The sequence below is a fragment of the Porites lutea genome, chromosome 11 (assembly GCF_958299795.1).
Source record: "Porites lutea chromosome 11, jaPorLute2.1, whole genome shotgun sequence".
In the NCBI taxonomy this organism is placed as follows: Eukaryota; Metazoa; Cnidaria; class Anthozoa; order Scleractinia; family Poritidae; genus Porites; species Porites lutea.
Genome location: NC_133211.1, coordinates 27,823,607 through 27,843,606, shown reverse-complemented (window position 1 = coordinate 27,843,606; position 20,000 = coordinate 27,823,607). Strand labels below are relative to the sequence as shown.

Below are 20,000 nucleotides of genomic sequence, written 5' to 3'. Positions count from 1 at the left end.
CCACTGAGAATTAAAATTGCTCAGTTTCCTGGTGGATTCTGCCTTAATTTTTTCCTTCAAAGAGGCTGCCTAGATTGAGAGACAAGTTTGAATGACCAATTACAACACTACATGTAGGACTACACTGACTGTAACTTTATCCTTGAAAAACACATATTCTTCCCCATTTGTATAAAACAGAAAATAACGAGGAATTAAGACAAAAAATGACAAAACATAACCTTATTGTTTTAATAAACCTGTTGTGCCCCACCTCACAGTGAATACCCTCCAACACAGCACCTTTGCCATCAATGCATCCAACTTGACTGTCCAATATTTTTAGTAAGCTGTCCATTTTACTGCCCAGAGGATGGTCTGAAAAAACAACTGTAGCTAAAAATGATGTTGTTCCATTTTGCACAAGTTTGGCTCTTGTGAATCCTACAAAATATATAACATGCAAAAATATGAGGTCAAAACATAACATTGAATTGCATCACCTCATCTCAAAGGAGCAGTGGTGTATGTGTATATAAGAAGGTCAATAAATAAATAAACACAGGTTCCCAATCACTGAAACAACGGCACATGATAAAAGAGGCTACTTCACTTCACATCACTGAACAAATTAAATATGACAGAAACCACCCCTAAATCTCCTCCTGGTTAATTAACTACAGGTATCATTAACTAGTTAATGATTTCTCTACGAAAAGTGTCTTTACAGAGAAGATTGGTAAAAAAGATTAATGAGATTAAGACTGCGGGCCAGATTGAAATGTTTTAAAATATAACGTACAAAATGCTAGTACTTAAGATGAACCTCACAACTGATCATGAACAAAGAGCATCATACTGGGTGTAACTGAAATATTACTACATTATACACTTAATGTCAGATCGTGAGGGAAACAGTTAGTTTTGTTTTCCCAAGAGTCCCGGGACGAAGTTGAGGGAAAAATCAGGACTTGAGGGAAAACAAAACTAACTGGTTTCCCAAGGGACCTGACATTAAGTGTTTTGTTATATTTCTAGACTTTCACTTCAATGTACTTCAACAGCAATCAAAAGAATACGCTTATTATAAGCAGAGTGAATCAAAAAAGTTGACTCAGTACTTTTAAGAACACAAATTTAATTGTCAGAACCACTGAATGAATGATTTGCAAAGTACTTCCCTTAGAACATCTGCATCTTTTTCCTCCACTAGCTGCTGTTTCTCTTCTGGGATAATTTTGAAAATCGTTGTTTTTAGCTTGAGGCTTTGTGCTTGTGTTGTTGTGTTCATTCACAAAAAAGGAAAGTGGCAGTGTTTTTCCCACCTTCTGTCACGCCACTTTCGTCCATGCCTTGATCACGTGCTGTAATGCATCCTGAGTGGGGTACATTGCTTAATGTATCACGATCGGGATACATTTGATTTTAGTCAAGGCCATGTGACCAAGCATCAGCCAATGGCTGTCCCTGTTTAGTTGAGTGAAAGTCTAGGAACATAACAATGTATTTTATTTATTACTGATTAAGAATCAAGGTACACTGACTCAATGGAGTTAAACTTTAATGCATCAGTCAATTCCAGCTGCGCCCAGCACCACCCAGCAGCCCACCCCCTCCCCCCCACCATTGATCCCCAGGCATCAGCATTTTTTTGGCCTAGGATGGAATTGACACTGATGCATACAATGTTCTCTCCATGCAGACAATACATGTAACCTTGGCAAGTGTCAAAAAGTGAATGTCTTGTTATTAAGGACAGTCATATTTTACACACACATTCACTGGCAACTACATGTAGCTAATGGTAGTTTAAAAATAACACTTAAGATAAACGTACCTGGATTTTTCCAAAACTCTGCGACATCATCCGCTCCACCTGTTAATCATAAATTAATAATTATAACTAAAAATACGTGAATCGCAGGACCTCGTGAAGCACTTCAGGGGAACAAGAAGAAGTAAGAAGAAAGGGAAATAGGGAAGAAAATTAATTTTAATAAAACTTTTGCTATATATAAAGAAACAAAACAAAACTACAATAACCAAAAAAAAAAAACTAAACAAAAAGGAAAAAAAAAAGGCAGAGAAAAAGAAATATAAGTTCCGCCAGGAATTGAACTCAAGAGCTCCTATTGCCCAGCCATTTTTTATTTATTTGTAAAGTGCTCAATATGAGCTTTATTATGTTCAAGTGAGGTAAATTACGGTAAAGTATACTAGTGTTGTATTCTTTTACATGAGGTTATATTCATTCAAAGCATGTAAGGTTCCTTAGAGTTCAAGGTATGGTTTGTGGCAACATGCTATATGTGTTGTGTGATAAATTATATGTTCTTTAGAGCATTTTGCCAGCACTCCCTGTATAATACTGATCGAGCCCCATTAAACATGAATTCATAGATAATTTTCAGGAGAATGACTGGTGTTTTGACAGTAAAAAGCCCAACTTTAATAAACTCATTTCATCGCATGTAAAGAACTGATGCCCAACTAAGCTGATATGATATGGACTGGGATGCAAAACATGTATTTTGTTCAGGGTTTTCATTAAGAATTCTAGTAGCTGCAGAAAGGTTTAACATTACAGGAGAATATTTTGAAACAGGCTCCATGTGATTGTCTGAGTAAAAATTAGTCATTGGCTATCGAACGTTAGCTCACCTACGATCCTTGTGGGATCAGTCATGTGCAATGCAAATTCCGACAAAATTAGAAAATCACTTCAAGAGGAAATTATTGCATGATTGATATCAGGGTGCAAAGAAAATCATTTTTACAGCTTGCCATTCGGGCAAGCTGAAGCTAGCATTTACTAGCCCACACCTCATTTCAACTAGCCCCTAACACTTTTTGACTAGCAGAATTGATTTCACAGTTCTTCTGTTATTTGAATTCCTCAAAAAACATTACATGCCTGTGGGGCAAGTTAAAAACAGAATTCACTAGCCCAATAGCAAAATCCACCAGCCCTGGGCTATCGGACACTACTTTCTTTGCATGCTGGATATATAAGGACACTGATCATCAGCATCTTTCCCAGGGACAACCGATAGGCCGCACTTGACATTGTAATTTTGATACATTTAATTTACTACTTTCTTACACAGGTGGAGATCTGGTGGTAAAAATATAAAAACTTTATAATATGGGTTTGAATCCCATTCAAGACTAATTTTTTTTTCCGGGTTACTTTTTACAACTGCCAAAGTTGTTTGATCTTTCACTTGTCAAATCTTCCCTCCCAAAACTTTGTGAAAATAATTTCCCACATTCATGTATAAATACGTAATGTTCTTGTGTGGATAGAGATGAATGCAAAAGGTTGAAGGAGTTTACAAACTTAAACAGCAGACACCTACAGACACCATGGGGGTGGGGGTGGGGGTGAACTTGGAAAAAAATTAGGTGAGATCATTTTTTTTCCACAGAGGTCTTCCACCCCCCCCCCCCACCCCCTACCCACATGTGTTGCTACCTCACCTCAGATTAAGAGATAAATGGTACACACTAGTTGCAACTGAAAAGGATGCTTTTAATATGCCTTTTCTTCCCATAACAAACTTTTTTGTTTATGTATATTTTTGCATGACTGTTAAACAGAAAGACCAAAATTTGTCATAAATAAAAGTGGAAAGGTAAACCTCATTAAGTGACCTCATGGATCAAAACTGGAACCCTATAAAATGACGCTAGAATTAAGAGTAACTTTGCTGATTCATTGTCAATTAACGATTACATGTAAAGTCACTCACCCATTCCATGGTTGTGAATATCAATAAAACCAGGAGTAAGAAACTCACAAGTTAAGTGTTCATTGCATTTCCCTGTGCATTTATCAATAGCTTCAATAAAACCTCCATTCACAATAACGTGAAATCTCCGTGAGGAAAAACAACGTTTTGTGCACAAATCAAAGCAGCAATTTCGGCTGTCATTTGAGGTCATTCAAGGGTACAGAGATCTGGTAACGAGAGTGGACTTTGATACCAGATGCGAATAGCATTGTGGGTAGAGCGTTACGTTGACAAGAGCGCGTGCGCAAATTGGCGAAAACCCCGGTAGAATTTACAACGGGGGAAGAAGTGATAGTGCGGTAATCTTGACTGGAGTTTTCCACGATATCACAATGCTTTCTTCAGCTGTTAGGGTGGGATTGAGCCGGGTGTCGGTCGCTACCAAGAGATGCCTTCTACCAACAATCAACGCAGGTACTACTTTCAGATTGTTTTTTTTTTGTGTACAACACTGCGCTTTTCGTGGCTGAAAGTTTCACGTGGAACTTGCAGTGATGTTAAGTTTTACATCAGTATAATATTGTTGTTCTATTTGTGAAGTTATTGTTTTTGAAGTTTCTTATTTGCTCTTAACTCTATAATTTCACATATAAATAATGACTCTAAAACTACGCATAAAATCTGTTAGTTTGGAATTGACAAGAATTTATCTTAACTTATTTTACAACAGTACGAAGGTCACGCAAATATTTTAAAACGAGGAAACAGAGGAATATGACAACCACACCGCCAACCCACCCCCTTCGTAGTTAAAAGCCTTTAAACCCTGGCATGGCTTTTAAAGTTATGCGCCGTTTCTAAGAAAGTATGGGCTATTTTGCTACCGCGGTGGGCCTGAAGAAAAGATATATGGGTACTTTTGTAACTTTTTATAGTTTTCATCAATTTATCTGAATTTACAGAGTACAATGTATCAGCTAAATTTCAGAATACCTGGCCACTTCTTTGCATATCATTGAATAACAAAAGTGCCTATTGTTTTATACCTCGTTCTTTAAGCATTCCGACAAATGTAAATGATGTGGCCGGGTGTTCTGAAATTGCTCCTATTATGTATCTTCCTGTTTTCTGCCTCAGGACTATCTTGGACCCTAGAAGAACTGTTTTAATAGGCCATTTTTTGTACTTATTATGCATGACACATGGCTTTCCCAATCACAGATAATTTATTAATATTATTATTACTATTATCATCATCATTAGTAGTCTGTTGTAGCGGTGTATCATACATGTTATTTTGTTTGTTTACATACATGTTCATGTACTGTACTGTGTCTAACTGGGCAACAGTGAACAAATTATCTTCCATAGTCTTGCGATGCATGTTGTTGTTGTTTTCTAGGTACAAACTTCGTTCGGTCCAATCAAACAGCAGCAGGTGCGGAACATTTGAATTATTTGCATAGTTATATAACTATTATTCATGCTATACACTTTATTTCAAAATTATGGCAAATTCAGTCATTCTTTTTTCTTTTTGATAATAATTTGCCCCTTGATGTGCACTTTCAAGGTAATCTGCACAGGCATCCCAAACAGACTAAGTGAGCGCTTGTTAAAATTAATACATCTGGCAATGTTGCGTATGTGACAAAGCGATTTATAGGCAACTTTTTGTGAAATTTCTGCTGTTCCCATATGAACCCTATAAATCGCTTGGTTACACAACATTTCCAGATGTATTAATTTTTAACAAGTGCTTGCTTAATTAGTGAGTTTGGGATGCCTGTGTGTTCTGCAGATGCAATAATGACACAGAGGACTAATTAACTAAAACACAAAAGAAAGGTAATATTGTCACATTTTGAAATAAGGTGTATAATTGTGTGGCATGGATTGTGCATGTACATTACTAATTCAGAACTTGTACCTTTACACATTCACACCTTCACCACCCTTAACCCGTGGGAGTGGATGTGTACTGCTAGCTGCGAGTCGCCAAGGTTTCAAATACTGCACATGGTTTATTTCATCCAAAATGTACAGAAATACAGAAGATATAAAGAATTCGAAATCTACGTAGAGATATCAACAGGAACTACAATCAGTCAAGAAATGTTAAAGTAAACCGTAAATAAGAATAATATTTACGTACCCGTTGGTGTCTCTCAAGTTTCGCAACTAGTAGTAATGATCTTACTAATCAACGATTGTTACGTCATGTCATTAGTCGTGATTATATCACGCATGAATTTCGTGTTATACCGAAACATTCCTTGTTCCACCTGTGATGTTATTCATTTATTGGTCCTAGACATTTTAACTTCTTCCTCTATGTAGAGTTGACCTGGAAATTTCAATGCAAATCTTGTTTAGCCTGAATTTCATATGATTGCTTCAAGTCATTTTCTCCTCTCAGCAATGTCTGAATCGACCGGCTGTTTATGCCGTCCAGCGACATCACTACTCAAATTCGGGGTAGTGATTTTGATTGGTTGATTGTCTAAACATTCGCATAATTACATGTATGTACTGATAATTATGAGAAATTTTAGCGGGATTGTCGTTTGATATTCAGCAGATTGGATCCCTGGCATGCTTGCTTGGAGTTCAAACATTTGGTAATCTTTATCATAAACAGCAAAATTGAATTGCTAAATATTTAACTACATTTGAAGAATCATTGCGTAGAGTCAGTAGGTTTTTCCTTTAGAGCCACTTTGTGGTTTCGGCAGTGATTTTTTTTATGCAAAGTTTTCTGAGATTGAAGTTATAATTCAACCCTCTTGTCATTTCCACCGTGAAGTGTTATGATTCTGTTAGCTTTTTTCGTTGTTAAGGACCAAATATCTTCTTTTCAATTAAAGCAAATCGTTGTGTTCTTAAACTTAGTGTTCCATGTGTGTATTTATTTCATTGCTTGATTGTGATCGAGTTTGATTATTGAATTATGACTGGTTCACAGTACTGCATGCAGTTGACTGTTTGAACGTTAAACATGAATTATGATCAAAAGAGTAAAGCAATTCTGTATCATGTTATATCATATTATGTCAGAAAGTTGGGAAGCTAAGAGCTTTTTCCTTTTTTCAGTTGTCCTGTCGAATGCTAAATTACATGTAACCAAATTTAGCACCGCTGGACATAAAGACATATCTAGAGTGCATTTTGCATACTACATTTCTGATAATCTCAAAGTGGTGGCAATTATGCCAGACTTATGTATTGGTACGAAATCATGATCATGTGATAAGAATTACGTGTTTACCATAAGTTTTATTTGCATATTCTAGGTCAAGAGCAATTTGTTAAATACCATGTCAAAGATGGTGTTGCTGTAGTTAGGTTGGATACTCCTGGATCTAAGGTTAGAAGCCTTCATCAGTTTCTGTTTAAGCTCCTGCAAAATGCCAAACCTGTGCCTAGAAAAATGGCACAGTAATTAAGTTCTGATCAACTGCTTGATTCTGCTTTCAAATGGACCATTTTCGATATATTAAAATTCATTCTTGGCTCTGAGGCTTGGGGAAATAAAACAAAAGAAATGTATTATTCATTGTTGAGCACCCTCAAGTATGAGTTTTAATGTAACAAAAATGGTTTATTGATTTGCTGGAAATTGGAGGTGTGACTGATGAGTATACTGAAATTTACATCTGCTGACCATTAGTTTCATGTATCTAGAAAAGGGTAAAGATGGGGGTGGGGTGGGGTGGGGGTCTTGTTTCACTCACAGAAATACACTGTATTCTAAGACAAAAATAGTGGGAGCTACAATGATGTTGAACATAGTCATGTACAGTTCATAAAATAATTTCCTGTTTAGTAGAATTTCTTCAAAACACCAACCAGTACAAAAGATATTAGCTCTTGAAAATGTCCAACAGGTGTCCATTTATAAAATTTTAGTAACACTATTTGTTGCTAAGTTTTAGATTTGAAATTTATTATTCTTTTTTGTTTGTGTGGTTTAGGTCAATGTCTTATCTGAGAAGCTTATGTCAGAAGTTGTTGAGGTAAAAAGATACTTAACTGTAAATTGACAGTCAATGATGTAAATTTGTAAGTGTCATATTGAAACTAGGTATTATTTTATTCCTTTACATTGTATATGATCTACCATAAAATCTTCGTTATAGCAGTGTAAGCCACACTCACTTTCAACCTTGATTTTGGAAAAAAATTTACAAGAATGAAACTCAAAAAAGAACTGAGGTTGACAATTTTTGTGGTGACCTTTATTGTGAACAACTTCAACCCATGATGTTCCGTGACAGGGATTGTAACCTTGGCCACAATAGTGGGAGGGGACTGCACCCATCACTCACCACTGCACCTACTAACTGATCCCCAATATATTAACAAATGAATTTTTTATTGATTTTGCCAGGTAATGCGAGCTGTCGAGTCAGACCCTGAAGTGAAGAGTGTTGTGTTGGCATCAGCTAAACCAGGATGTTGGATTGCTGGTGCTGATATCAAGTAAGAAAAAATGTGATTTTTTTTCTTTTTTTTCGTGATTTTGAAGTTATGTTCCTTCACTCTGTTTGGAAGTAAGAAAACATCAAGTGGAGTGAGCTCCGGAAATCACTTGTTTAAACATGATATTGGATCATAACATCCTTGTCCCTGGTTGACAAAAAAAAATTGGATATTCAGTGTTGAGTATTCCAGTAGTTTTTACGAATGTTTTCCAAACATGTTATGCTAGTAAAATTAATTAAAAATACATGTACATGTAATCTTTACTCCTAGAACTACTTGCCTCTTATGGGATGTTAGTTGTCTATGACACCCTAACTGTCCTGTTCAACCCTTTTAAATGTATCTGACCTCCCATCAAATGATGAACCTATATTCCTATTTTTTCTTAAAAGTTAATTGTGCTTTTTTTGTTTATTATTTTTTAGTATGTTAGCCGCTGGTGATACTGCAAAGAAGGTGATTTTAAAAGTCGGAGAGTTAATTAATATTTTTATTACTAGTAAGAGAGCTGCTCTATGTATTAATTATTATGATAACAAGAATGCCCCAGTCACTTTTGTTAATAGTACAGGGGCTCTGACAGGGTTAATTTTTGTACAGGAATTGTGTGGGATTGGGCATTGTTTCTGAAACACAAAGTGGTCATATCAACAGATTACAAACTATGCATACCATGCCAATAGTAAGGTTAACTTATTGACTGATGTTTTATTGTGTTGATTTATTGTGTTGTTGTTGTCATTGTTTTTGTCGCTGTTTTTACAAATGGCCATGGTATTTGATCAAGAACGTGATGGAAAAAATAATGTCTTACCATAGACTCTTTGATAACTATTACATTTTTTTACGTGGGTCCTAGGTGGAACAAATATCATCCAATGGCCATGAGATCATGAAAAGAATAGAGGTTTGTACATGCGCATTTTGAATGCCAGTTTCATTACTTGTGACCAGGGAACAGATTTTTACTGCTCAGGGAAAAGTATTTTATCTCTGATAAAAATTTTTAGAACACAAGATTGAGATTGCAACATGGCTTTATTTACATCTAATACCTTGTTATCATGTTGCAGGATAGTTCCAAACCTTACGTTGCTGCCATCATGGGAACCTGTCTTGGAGGTGGTTTGGAGGTGAAGTTTCTTAGCAGACCTTGTTTTTCTTTTGCTTTTGTTTTTGTTTTTTAGATAATAGCATACAATCAGAAAAATCATTGGGGTTTTAAAGAAAAACTGAATTTTTCATAATGTACATTACTTATTATTATAGTAAGCTCGGTAGAAAGAAAAGAGGAATCTAACATCTGAGACTGAGCTGGCTTTGAAAAATTGTCTAATTAACAGATTGTGAATCTGATACTTGGTTAGAGCATGAGCAGTATGCAAAGTGATAGTGTCCATTGTAGCCTGGGACTGTTGGGTTTTGCTATCAGGCTAGTAAATTCTCAGGGTTCAAAATTTACTTTTATGTTCAGTCACCTTGTGGTGACCACAAGACTTAGTTTGGTCGCCCATGGAATATTTTGGTGGTCCAAGTCAACTTCTTGGCCCACTTCAATCCAAGGAAATAAAACACCGAGATAGCCCACTCTAGTAACGGTTTTATTAGTTTTTCACAAGAAGGTGTGTCTCAATAATTGTTTCATTTTCTTTTGTATCCCATGAAGCTGAAAACTCTTGTTACCTGTTTGGCTTCCAAGTGCAGATTTAACTTTGAAAAACCGTCTGCAATAACCATGCAAAATTGCAGCCACTGTCATGAAGGTCCTCTCCGACTCTGATAATAAGACATTTACCAGATTTTTTTGATTTTTTTTTATTTTTTTATTTATTTATTTTTTGCCTTACAGACATATATTAAATGTTTACAGTACTAAACACTACTGAAAACTAAATACTACTAGCAATATTCACTATACTTGCACTATTTACAATATTGGCTATACTGACAATACCATCCATACGATGCTCGTACTACTAATAATTACAATGGTTACACTACTTACAATTCTAGTACATCACACGCACACACACACCCACATAAACACACACAAAAAAAAAAAAAAAAAAAAAAAAAAAAATAGTAGGTCAGAGGAGTTATTTTTCATGTCTATTTTATAGCTTTTCAATTCTGTATTTAATTATCATTTTACCAACGAAGTCTTGGAGGAGAATTGGTTTGTTGTGTAGTTTGTTGGCGTAGATGTAGTATCTCATAAACAACATGGTATAATTGAATTTCCTTACTAGTACCTTTTCATGTAAGTCCGAGAGGATGCCGAACAGTCTTTCTTCGCTAGATGGGTTGAAATTGATCTTGTTTTCTATATTGAACCAGTTGATAACCCGTTGAATGAAAATCTTGACGAAATGACAATCTCTAAAAGTATGATCAATAGAGTCTTTTTCACCACAATATATACATTCATCATCTTCCTTGATTCCATAGCGGTAAAGTTCCTTTTTGGTGACTACAATTCGGTGGATTAATTTATTTTGAAATTCCTTTAATTTGGTCTCTCTACAGACGGTTTTTAGGGAGGTGAGTATTTTTTCCCATTTATCTTCATCCAAGGAAAGATCTTTGCTCCATCTCTGTGGCCCAGAATGACCTGTTGTGTGGATTTTTGTGCATAATAACGTATAGAAGTCGCTAGTCTTGATTTTGTTCAGATATAGAGTTATCGATTCATTTAATTGTAGACTAAGATTATTATCAGAATATAACTCTTTATTAATTGGCTTCGTTGATTTTGCTTTGGCTAATAGGTGCTTTGGAATAGCGCTAATAACTTGATAGTATTGAAGGAAGTTAGTTTTACAGGAATACTTATTCGTAAATTCCTGGTAGGTCATTGGTTGACCGGTATTGTGTAAGAGATCTTGTATTGACAGGATACCTTTTTTAAACCATTCCCTGATAAAAAAGGTTTTACTGTCAACAAGTATTTCTTTGTTGTTGAATAGAATTATATTTTGTGCTTGATCAAAGCTGTACAGAGTTTTTAATTCACTGAAGTATACTAGAATATTTCGGTAAAACAATGGAATAGATTTTATGTATTTCGCATCGTAGTTACATCTCAGTAAAAAGTTCAAACCTCCAAATTTTCTTAGGTAATAATCAGGAACTGTTTTCCAATTCTGGTTCCCTGAAGTCAGTAATCTTGGAATCCAGGCTAGTTTTAGAGCTTTAATCATTATGTCGATGTCTACCATACGTATTCCGCCTCTTCCCAGATCCTGATAGAGCCCATGGGAAAAAAACAAAAGTTATCCTTTACAACTAAAATGGTTACATAGTCCGGTTCGCCTCTTAGGAATTTATGTCTCTTATGATGAGAAGGGTAACAATGAATTGAACTTTAATCTGAAAATACGAAAACTTCAAACAAAGCTGGATATGTGGAGATCTAGAGACCTCACACTATTTGGGAAGGTACTGATAATTAAGTCCCTAGGATTGTCACAATTAATTTATTCAGCTTCAATTCTTAATGTTCCTGAAGATATCGCAAGCACAGTGAAAACAAAGCTTTTTAGTTTCTTATGGAAAAACAAAAGGGATAAAATCAAACGACATTTACCAGATGGTAAATGCAGTTAATGGACCATGAAGCCCCAGGAGGGATAGGCTAAGGTAGCCTGGCCCAATGTATGCTCGGTTGTATCTTATTCATTAGCCTCAGTCTTGTCCGATCCAGCCCTTGCAAAGCTGGGGAGATAAGAAAGGCTCTGCCAATACTCTTTTCCTACCTGTTTGAGGTATTTTTCACTACATAAAGCACCTCCCAATTGTCCAATTGTCAAAAGTGTCCGTTGTCTGTCTTAGAGAGGTGCCTGTCTTATAGAGAGTGTAGTTACAGCAAAATGACTGAAAAAATGGCAGGGACCAATAGCAGGTGTCCGTCTGAGGAGGTGTCCGTCTTATAGAGGTGTTTAAGATAGAGTTGACCCTATACACTTCATGTCGCGATGACAAAATCTATTTTCTTATACTCATTTCTGATCAGCCTTCTTATTCCTAACCATTAGTTCCAGTTTATGAAAAACATTATTACCACTATTATTATTATCACGGTCAGTATAAAACACAGACTGCGGACTGCGGACCACGGACTGCGGACTGGGTATAAAATACGGACTTGGTATAAAACGCGGACTCTGAACTGAGTATAAAACACGGAGTAGGTATAAAATGCGGACTCCGGGCTGAGTATAAAACACGGACTAGGTATAAAATGCCAACTCCGGACTGAGTATAAAACAAGGACTAGATATGAAATGCGGACTACGGACTATGTATATAAAAACAGCTTTAGAAAGTAAAACTGAGAGAAATGGAAAGCGTACTAGCAAAAACAGTAGTCCCAGCTTTAACATTCCCTTGGCTGTTCACGTAGTCTATTCTTCCCAAGGATAAGGAAGGTTATGCCGCTCCTCAAGGCAACTGAAATTAAACTCTGAATTTTATAAAAAGAAGGAGTTAGAAGAGATTTCAATTTGCAGTTTTAAACCAATAAGAAGCACCGAATTAAAAAAAATAGTATTGGTGTTAGTCAGATCAGTAAAATTCTTATCGGATGCCGCAATTCCGTTTCAAATAAAGCCTTGGGAATATGAGGACTGAATGAAGAACTCAGAAGAGAAGGTCAATGTAGGGCATTCCGCGATGCACAAAAGCAGTATTTAGGGGTGAGGGATTACTCACGTACGTGAATAATAACCGAAATGAGTCGTTCAACTTATATTCTAAGCGATGATTATGATGACATGATTTACACCCTGCTCCTGATCCCCGGAGGGGGGTACTACTGGGAATTCTTGGTGGGGGTGTAGTGCCCGGTACTCCGAATCCTGACCTTATTGCAGACCAAAAAATGTCATTTTCCACACCCGTTTTCAGACCAGATCTCTAAAATCCATACCCATTTTCGGACCTGGCCTTATTTAACCTGTTCCAGGCTCTCAGATAGTTGGGGAGACTCAGTTTTCTCCCATTTTATTTTCGTGTTTTCGCTTTCCCAATTCAGCGGACCCAACTATCTCGGAGGCTGGAACAAGTTAGGTCTAATTAGGCAGAAATTATGTCATCACTGTACCAAGTTAGAGCAGAAACAAAAAAATTCTCCAAATGCATTTTGAATACGCACATTTCTATTTCGTTCCTATTCATTTGGAATTGAAATGATAAATACGTCCATTCATGTACGCTCCCGTAGTTCCCTTGAAAACCATACACGATTCCAGACCAAAATGGGCAAAATGGGTAGTCCGTAGTCCCCAGTCCTCATTTTACACCTTGTCCGTGTTTTATACCCAGTCCATATTTTTCAGTCCGCGTTTTATACCTAGTCCGTATTTTATACCCAGTCCGCAGTCCGTAGTCCGCAGTCCGCAGTCCGCAGTCCATGTTTTATACTGACCGTTATTATCATTATTGTTATTATCATTAAATATTATTTACAATTAAATGTTATTAGTATTGTTAACTGTTATATGAATTAAAAAATAATGTTTTCTACTATAACTGTTTCATACATTGCAGGTTGCCTTAAGCTGCCACTACAGAGTTGCAGTAGATAATGCTTCAACTGTCCTTAGTGCTCCTGAAGTTATGCTAGGTTTACTTCCTGGAGCTGGTGGAACTCAAAGGCTGCCTCCACTTGTAAGTATCACAATTTTATATGCTCTTCTGTCCTTTAACTCTCAATGAACACACTTATTTCCTGATGTGACCAGCATCTACTGTCTCTTTATTAAGATCACTGCTTACAATCATAATCAAAATGAAGCTAACTCAAGAATAATACAAAAATGTGCCTTACGTCTAGTGGTTATGAATGTTTATCCATGCACTAGGCTGCGTCGCAGATGTTATCTAACCTCTGTTAGTAACATCTCCAAAGAAGTGCTGATATGATTCCTTGTTCGGGCCCCCAACGGACTCAAGAAATTACCAGAAATGCATTTTAAATTTTCCTTCAACCTGATTTGCAAAATATCGACACTGGCTTAAATTTTAACAGGCCAATCATGGCACATACTCAAATCCTGGTACATAGGTAGGGACCCAGAACATGAATTTTGGTGCTGTTTTGCAGACGGACTTTATACTGTAACCAGAAGTTAAGCTCCATCTGTGGTGCACGCTACCCATGCACTTGTATGTTTTAATTTCCTCATATCCAGCAAAGTTCTACCTGCATTCAGACATGATCTTACAGATCAAATACCATTGGCTGTCATTTTGAAACCGAAGAATTGCATGCATGTAGTACTGCTTTTTCAAATAAATTTTCTGGTTAATGTCTTGTCAAATAAATTGTGTAGTGCTGTGAGGCATACTTATCTTCAACTCTGGTACAAGGACAAACATTATTGCAACAGATGTTATTTTTTTGTTTTGATAATAATTATTATCATGATTCCTCCAGGTTGGACTTCCAGATGCTCTGGATATGATGCTAACAGGAAAGAATATCAAATCAAGCAAAGCTAAAAGGATGGGACTTGTTGACAGCCTTGTAAAACCGTTAGGTATTAACATCTGTATATAGAAAATATTCAATAAAACAGCACAATTTGTGCTTTGCAATGAGATCTTTTACATTGTTATACATATCGCTTCACCTTAAGGTCATCACTGTAGGACCTTCTCATTGTTTGACCATCTCTAATACTACAAGTTTTGGTGACTGAACATTTCAAAGAGCCACCCAAGGACTATAGAGCCTCATTTTCAGATTGTATTTGTTTTGAAGACTCTTTAAGTCATTTGAAATGTTTAGTCTTGAAAGTCTTTTCTATCATTTAAATTTCCATGCATCTACTTATTGATTATTTCTATTTGCTTAATGTCATGAATGAAACTGTAGATCATACATTTTTGTTATAAAAACATAGACTAATGTATTGTATGCTGCTCTGACTACCTAGTCGATAAATATTATTATTATTATTATTATTATCATTGTCATTGTTATTGTTTTTTCTCACAAATAAGAATATTATTGTAGCTTTGACTTTTTTTTTCTTTAAAAATAATTGTGCTTGAAAATAGCTTTGTTGCGCTTGAAAATAGTTTTTTTATTGAGATGAATCGTAAACAGGTTTAAAAAATAGTTTTGTTGTCAGTAAAAGTTTGTTTCTTTCTAGATCAGGGGCGGATCTAGGGGGAGGGTGCAGGGGGTGCACACCTCCCCGGGTCCCCCGGAGATGACCAGCGGTTTTCTAATACAACTGGTATTCTGCCCAAAAAAAACTATGTGGTTTATTGGTGTTGAAGTAGAGCAACAGACAAGTGCACCCCCTCCTAAAAAAAAATCCTGTATCCACCCCTGTAGATATTATTAAAACAGTAGGAATATTATAAGATGTAAGAAGTGAATTCTTGATGGGTAAACACTGCTCTCTGCTAGAAATTTATCTAAAGTCCACTCATTTGATAGGTCCTGGTCTGAAATCACCGGAAGAGAACACCCTACAATACCTTGAAGAAGTCGCTGTCCAGACAGCCAAGTATGTCATGACTGCCTTGTCCCTCAGATCAGAAAATAATTTAATAGTAATTTGTATGAAAGTGAATGGTTCAGTTAATTTTATGCCAGTTCTTATAGTTGCCAGTAGTTTTGGTATATTTGTTAAAATTCTCTTTTGTGTTTCTGTTTTACAGGAGCCTTGCCAGTGGATCTATAAAACCTGACAGGTCACATTCCTGGGCTAACATGAAAGGTACTCTTAGAAATGAAAAGAAAAAAATTCTTGCAATAATTTATATCCATGTTATAGGTCAAATTTTAAATCACAATGATTTTTTTGACCTAGTGGGTTGATTCTCAATTTCCTTTGTCTCCTAGCCCTAATTAGCATTCATGAATTAGAGCTAGGTGGAAAAGAAAAAAATTTTACCTGAATTTAATATTGACCTGTAACATGGACATTATACCTTCACCTCTTACGGTATGTTATTATCATAATTTAACTCAACAGAGAATAATCTTGGTTAACTTAATGGTCACTGACATTTTTATCATAGACTTGCAATACAAAATCACAACAGACACAAACTTTGGGCGAAACTTTGTCTTCAAGAAGGCCAAAGAAACAGTAAGTTCATCCACTGTTTAATTTCATGTTAACATCTTGTGTCTATAATTATTGTGGCAGTCAGTTGACTAATCGTAAAATGTTCTTAATTTTACCATGGAATGAAAAGCTAAACCACTTTTAAACACAGTAAAAGGTCAAAACAGAACAATGAATTACATTCCTAATTGGTGGTGTTAATTTTACAATTTATTTATTTTTTATCAGGTTATGAAGAAGACAGGAGGTCTCTATCCTGCTCCTCTGAGGATCATTGACGTAAGTGTATAACTTTATTTAGTTCCTCAAGCACAGTCCTCAAAATTTGTAACATCTTTACATTGCTTTTAATGTGTATCATGTTGTGTATCTTATTGTGTAGTCTAGAATGAACTGTATTTAGTTTGGTTTCCTTTCTCTAAACTGAGCCTTTCCTGTTTATACTCTGGAATTAGGTTGTTAAGACAGGTTTGGAGAAAGGTGGATCAGAAGGCTATAAAAAAGAAGCTGAGGTATAACCTACTGTAGTACCTTTTTTAAAATTTTATTAAAAGTTACAAGACAGTCTTTCACTTTTTTTCCTCCCCTCTCTGTTCACTTTTCTAGCACCCCCCGCCCCTTTTTTGAGGTGCATTTACTAGGCCTCATTTCAGTGAGAAAGTTTTTGCTTTAATTTACCCTAGGATTAGATGGAGGGAAGTGTAGGTGGGGAGTGAAACAAGGTTCTCATGGAATTTTCGGGTCAACATTACAGTAGCTGGTTTTTTGCCATTTTCGCCAGCTTTCTTGACTGAATCATGCTCATTCTGGCATGGTTTGAAAGATCTCTTTCCCCTACCTAAGCTAGATGGCAAAGATCCATGCAGGCAGTCCAAGGGGGATGGATTCTTGTTATCATTTACTGGTTGAAAGTAGCCTGAAGTAAAAGTTATTGTATTTTGTTGCATGCAATGTCATATCCCAAAAAACCTGTCTTAAGCACACAGTCATATAATTGTCAAACATTGTTATGCATTATAACTTAATAAGAGTATTTAACTTCCAGTTGAGTAGGACTTCCTACTGCATTGTTGGTCAATCAGATATGAAACAATGCTTTTATTTTGAACAAGATGTTTGGTCTTTTTACTAATTTAAATTACATTATGTAAGCTCCGTCACTTTGAATCAAAGTACAAACTTTGAAGCAGGTCTGTCCCACATGTAGCTTTACAATGTCTTATAATGTTCTTGTACAGAAAGTAACTGGGACAATTAGAGCGGTTTTCACTTGACTGTCGAAAGGGATTGGTTTTGGTTTTGGTTTTGGTTTTACTACGCCCTTTGGTTGGCTAGTGTATTTACTTTGGTTTTGGTTTTACGACAGTCAAGTGAAAACCGCTCTATTGTAGTCCTAAAACAAATTAAACTCAACAAGGAGTTCTTTAATTTCAATTAATGAAAGATTTATACAGACTGTAGAGACTGTATTATATTTGTTTTGTGTTGGTAGGAATTTGGTGAACTGAGTCAAACAAGAGAGGCCAAGGCATTGATGGGTCTGTTCTTTGGTCAGACTGAATGCAAGAAAAATCACTATGGTGAACCTAAGAAACCTGTTAGGTAATGCATGCACACTGAGGTTTAGTCAAACTTTCATGTACTAGTGTGAACACACCTCATAAAGTGCCTGAACATTAAATACCTGTTTGGTAATACATGTACATACTTACTGAGTTGTAGTCGAACTTACCACTGTGAACACACCTCATAGGGTGCTTGAATGCATTTGCACACACATGGGTGTTTTTTGTGGACTAAGAAATATCATTCATTAGTAAAATCCAACTAGTGGTCTATTATCAATGCTGCATTCTGATTGTTTGAGCTACTACTAGGCTATATGTTATAGCCCACTAGTAGCAAAAAATGCCTAGCTTTAAAAAGTCTAGCTTTAACTAGCTAAAGTTGTTTTGTCTCGATATATTTGACCAACTAGTCGGATTTTACTAAAACTCTGAGTCAATAGCCCATTTGTCCTTCGGCCTCAAGTGCTGTTGACTCAGAACCCATTCAGGCTCGAGGAATAATTGTGAAATATTCATTGCTCACTTGTCAACAGTCAGTGATCTGGCCAATCAGATCATGACACCAGAATCTGGTATCATGAATGGGTGTCATAAGTTAGCAATATGGTGACAAAATATTGGTTAGCTAATGCCCACAGTAAGCTGTAACTATTCAAACTTTCAAGTGGTATGAAACTAATAAGTCAAAGAACTCTGAATGTTTCAAACTTCTCTGTGTGAACATTCCTTGACATTCCATTACCACATTACCTCATGTGAAAGGGTCCCTGTGCTGTTTTAATGTGTGTAAAGCTGTAGTTTTACTAAATTCCAATATTGTTTTTATACCTAAGAACTGTTGCTGTACTTGGTGCTGGTCTCATGGGTGCAGGGATTGCCCAGGTATGTATGCTAAAGTTCCCAATAATAGGGGGTGGGGGAGGGTCAAATAGCAGCATCTTTTTGCATATTAGTGCATCAGGGAAAAACAAGTACCTGCCAGTCAAATGCAGTGTTCTCCTTATCAGGCAGTAATTGGTATAAAATTTGCCACTTGAAGCAACGCTTCTCACCACCTGCAACTGCTTGAAGGTTTACTAAAATGAAACAAGTTGTTTCAAAAATACACAAGTTGTGATCCAAGCCAATCTCACATGAAAGGAAGTAAATACGGAAAAACAAACAAGTATACACAGCTATTCTCTCTGATTACTTTATTTAAATGCTGACTGGTGCCTTTCAAAGCACTGCAGGCTGACAATTTTTCTGTGGGCTTCTGTACCAGTTCTAGACTTTCTTGACCAGCAGGAAAAGTTTGCGACTTCCTCAACTGACTTGTGTTACTAAATTGACCCTGGCAGCAAAGGCAGCCTTCATTTGTAAAATTCTTTTTTTTACGGTGTTTAAAATAATTTTCAGTCAATTGGTTGACAGGATGCTTGAAAATACTGTAAAAGCTTTCATGAATGCAACCCCACCAAGAGAGTGCACCTCTGGCACATATGTTTGGTCTAACCGGTCAAGAATGGTCCCTTACCTGTTGAGCTAAAATTTTGGGAGAACACATGATTGCAAATTATGCACAAAAAAATCCCATCCCATCCCAAGACAGGAAGTAAAAATTTATCCGTACATTTTTTCTCCTTCCCCAACAAGAATTGTTGAGTATTCTTTTTGTCTGCTAAATTTTTCATGTTATGCATTGATTACAGGTCAGTCTTCAAAAAGCACGTCACCATGTCATAATGAAGGACAACATCCAGGATGGGCTCACTCGTGGACAAGAACAAATATATAAAGGGTGTGTTATTTTAAACATGATCATTACAACTAGTTAGTGCTCCAAGGGTAACATTTTTAAGGTGCCTTTTGGCGACCTTAAATTTTATCATAAAAATTAATGGTTGCCAGAATTAAGGACACTTTATGCAGTATGCATGTACATGAAGGGTTTGAAGTAACGAAAATGGCTGCCCATGCTCAACTATTACAATAATACAATAGTATTGAATTTAGAGGTACAACCATACGGTGAGATGAAAGTTAAAAACTCTGTCGTCATTTTGGGCAAGCTGTTGCCGAAGCATAATGGCTCAGAACAACCACTAACCACCTTTTACACTAAAATTTTCTTTACCTGTTACACCTAGTGTCTTTTGGCAAATGTT

General features: G+C 36.3%; 2 protein-coding genes across 2 annotated transcripts in view; one reads left to right on the top strand and one right to left on the bottom strand.

Moving 5' to 3' along the window:
* The window catches only part of LOC140951998 (N-acetylglucosamine-6-phosphate deacetylase-like), a 9,027-nt gene extending 5,177 nt beyond the window's left edge, over positions 1–3,850 (bottom strand). Inside the window, exons 1-3 of the mRNA XM_073401390.1 lie at positions 3,732–3,850; positions 1,817–1,855; positions 254–423 (exon numbers count right to left, since the gene is read on the bottom strand). Coding sequence (XP_073257491.1) covers positions 254–423; positions 1,817–1,855; positions 3,732–3,735 — 213 coding nt within the window. The 5' untranslated portion in view covers positions 3,736–3,850. The remainder of the gene's footprint in view (positions 1–253; positions 424–1,816; positions 1,856–3,731) is intronic.
* Positions 3,851–4,025: 175 nt separating this feature from the next.
* Positions 4,026–20,000, top strand: part of LOC140951995 (trifunctional enzyme subunit alpha, mitochondrial-like) — a gene marked incomplete in the record, with an annotated part of 23,034 nt that continues 7,059 nt past the window's right edge. The window contains 18 exon segments of the mRNA XM_073401387.1: positions 4,026–4,187; positions 5,116–5,151; positions 7,007–7,080; positions 7,688–7,729; positions 8,104–8,195; positions 8,624–8,654; positions 9,058–9,105; positions 9,272–9,331; positions 13,746–13,865; positions 14,635–14,737; positions 15,649–15,718; positions 15,873–15,931; positions 16,236–16,306; positions 16,514–16,564; positions 16,741–16,797; positions 17,778–17,887; positions 18,687–18,735; positions 19,545–19,635. Coding sequence (XP_073257488.1) covers positions 4,106–4,187; positions 5,116–5,151; positions 7,007–7,080; positions 7,688–7,729; positions 8,104–8,195; positions 8,624–8,654; positions 9,058–9,105; positions 9,272–9,331; positions 13,746–13,865; positions 14,635–14,737; positions 15,649–15,718; positions 15,873–15,931; positions 16,236–16,306; positions 16,514–16,564; positions 16,741–16,797; positions 17,778–17,887; positions 18,687–18,735; positions 19,545–19,635 — 1,246 coding nt within the window.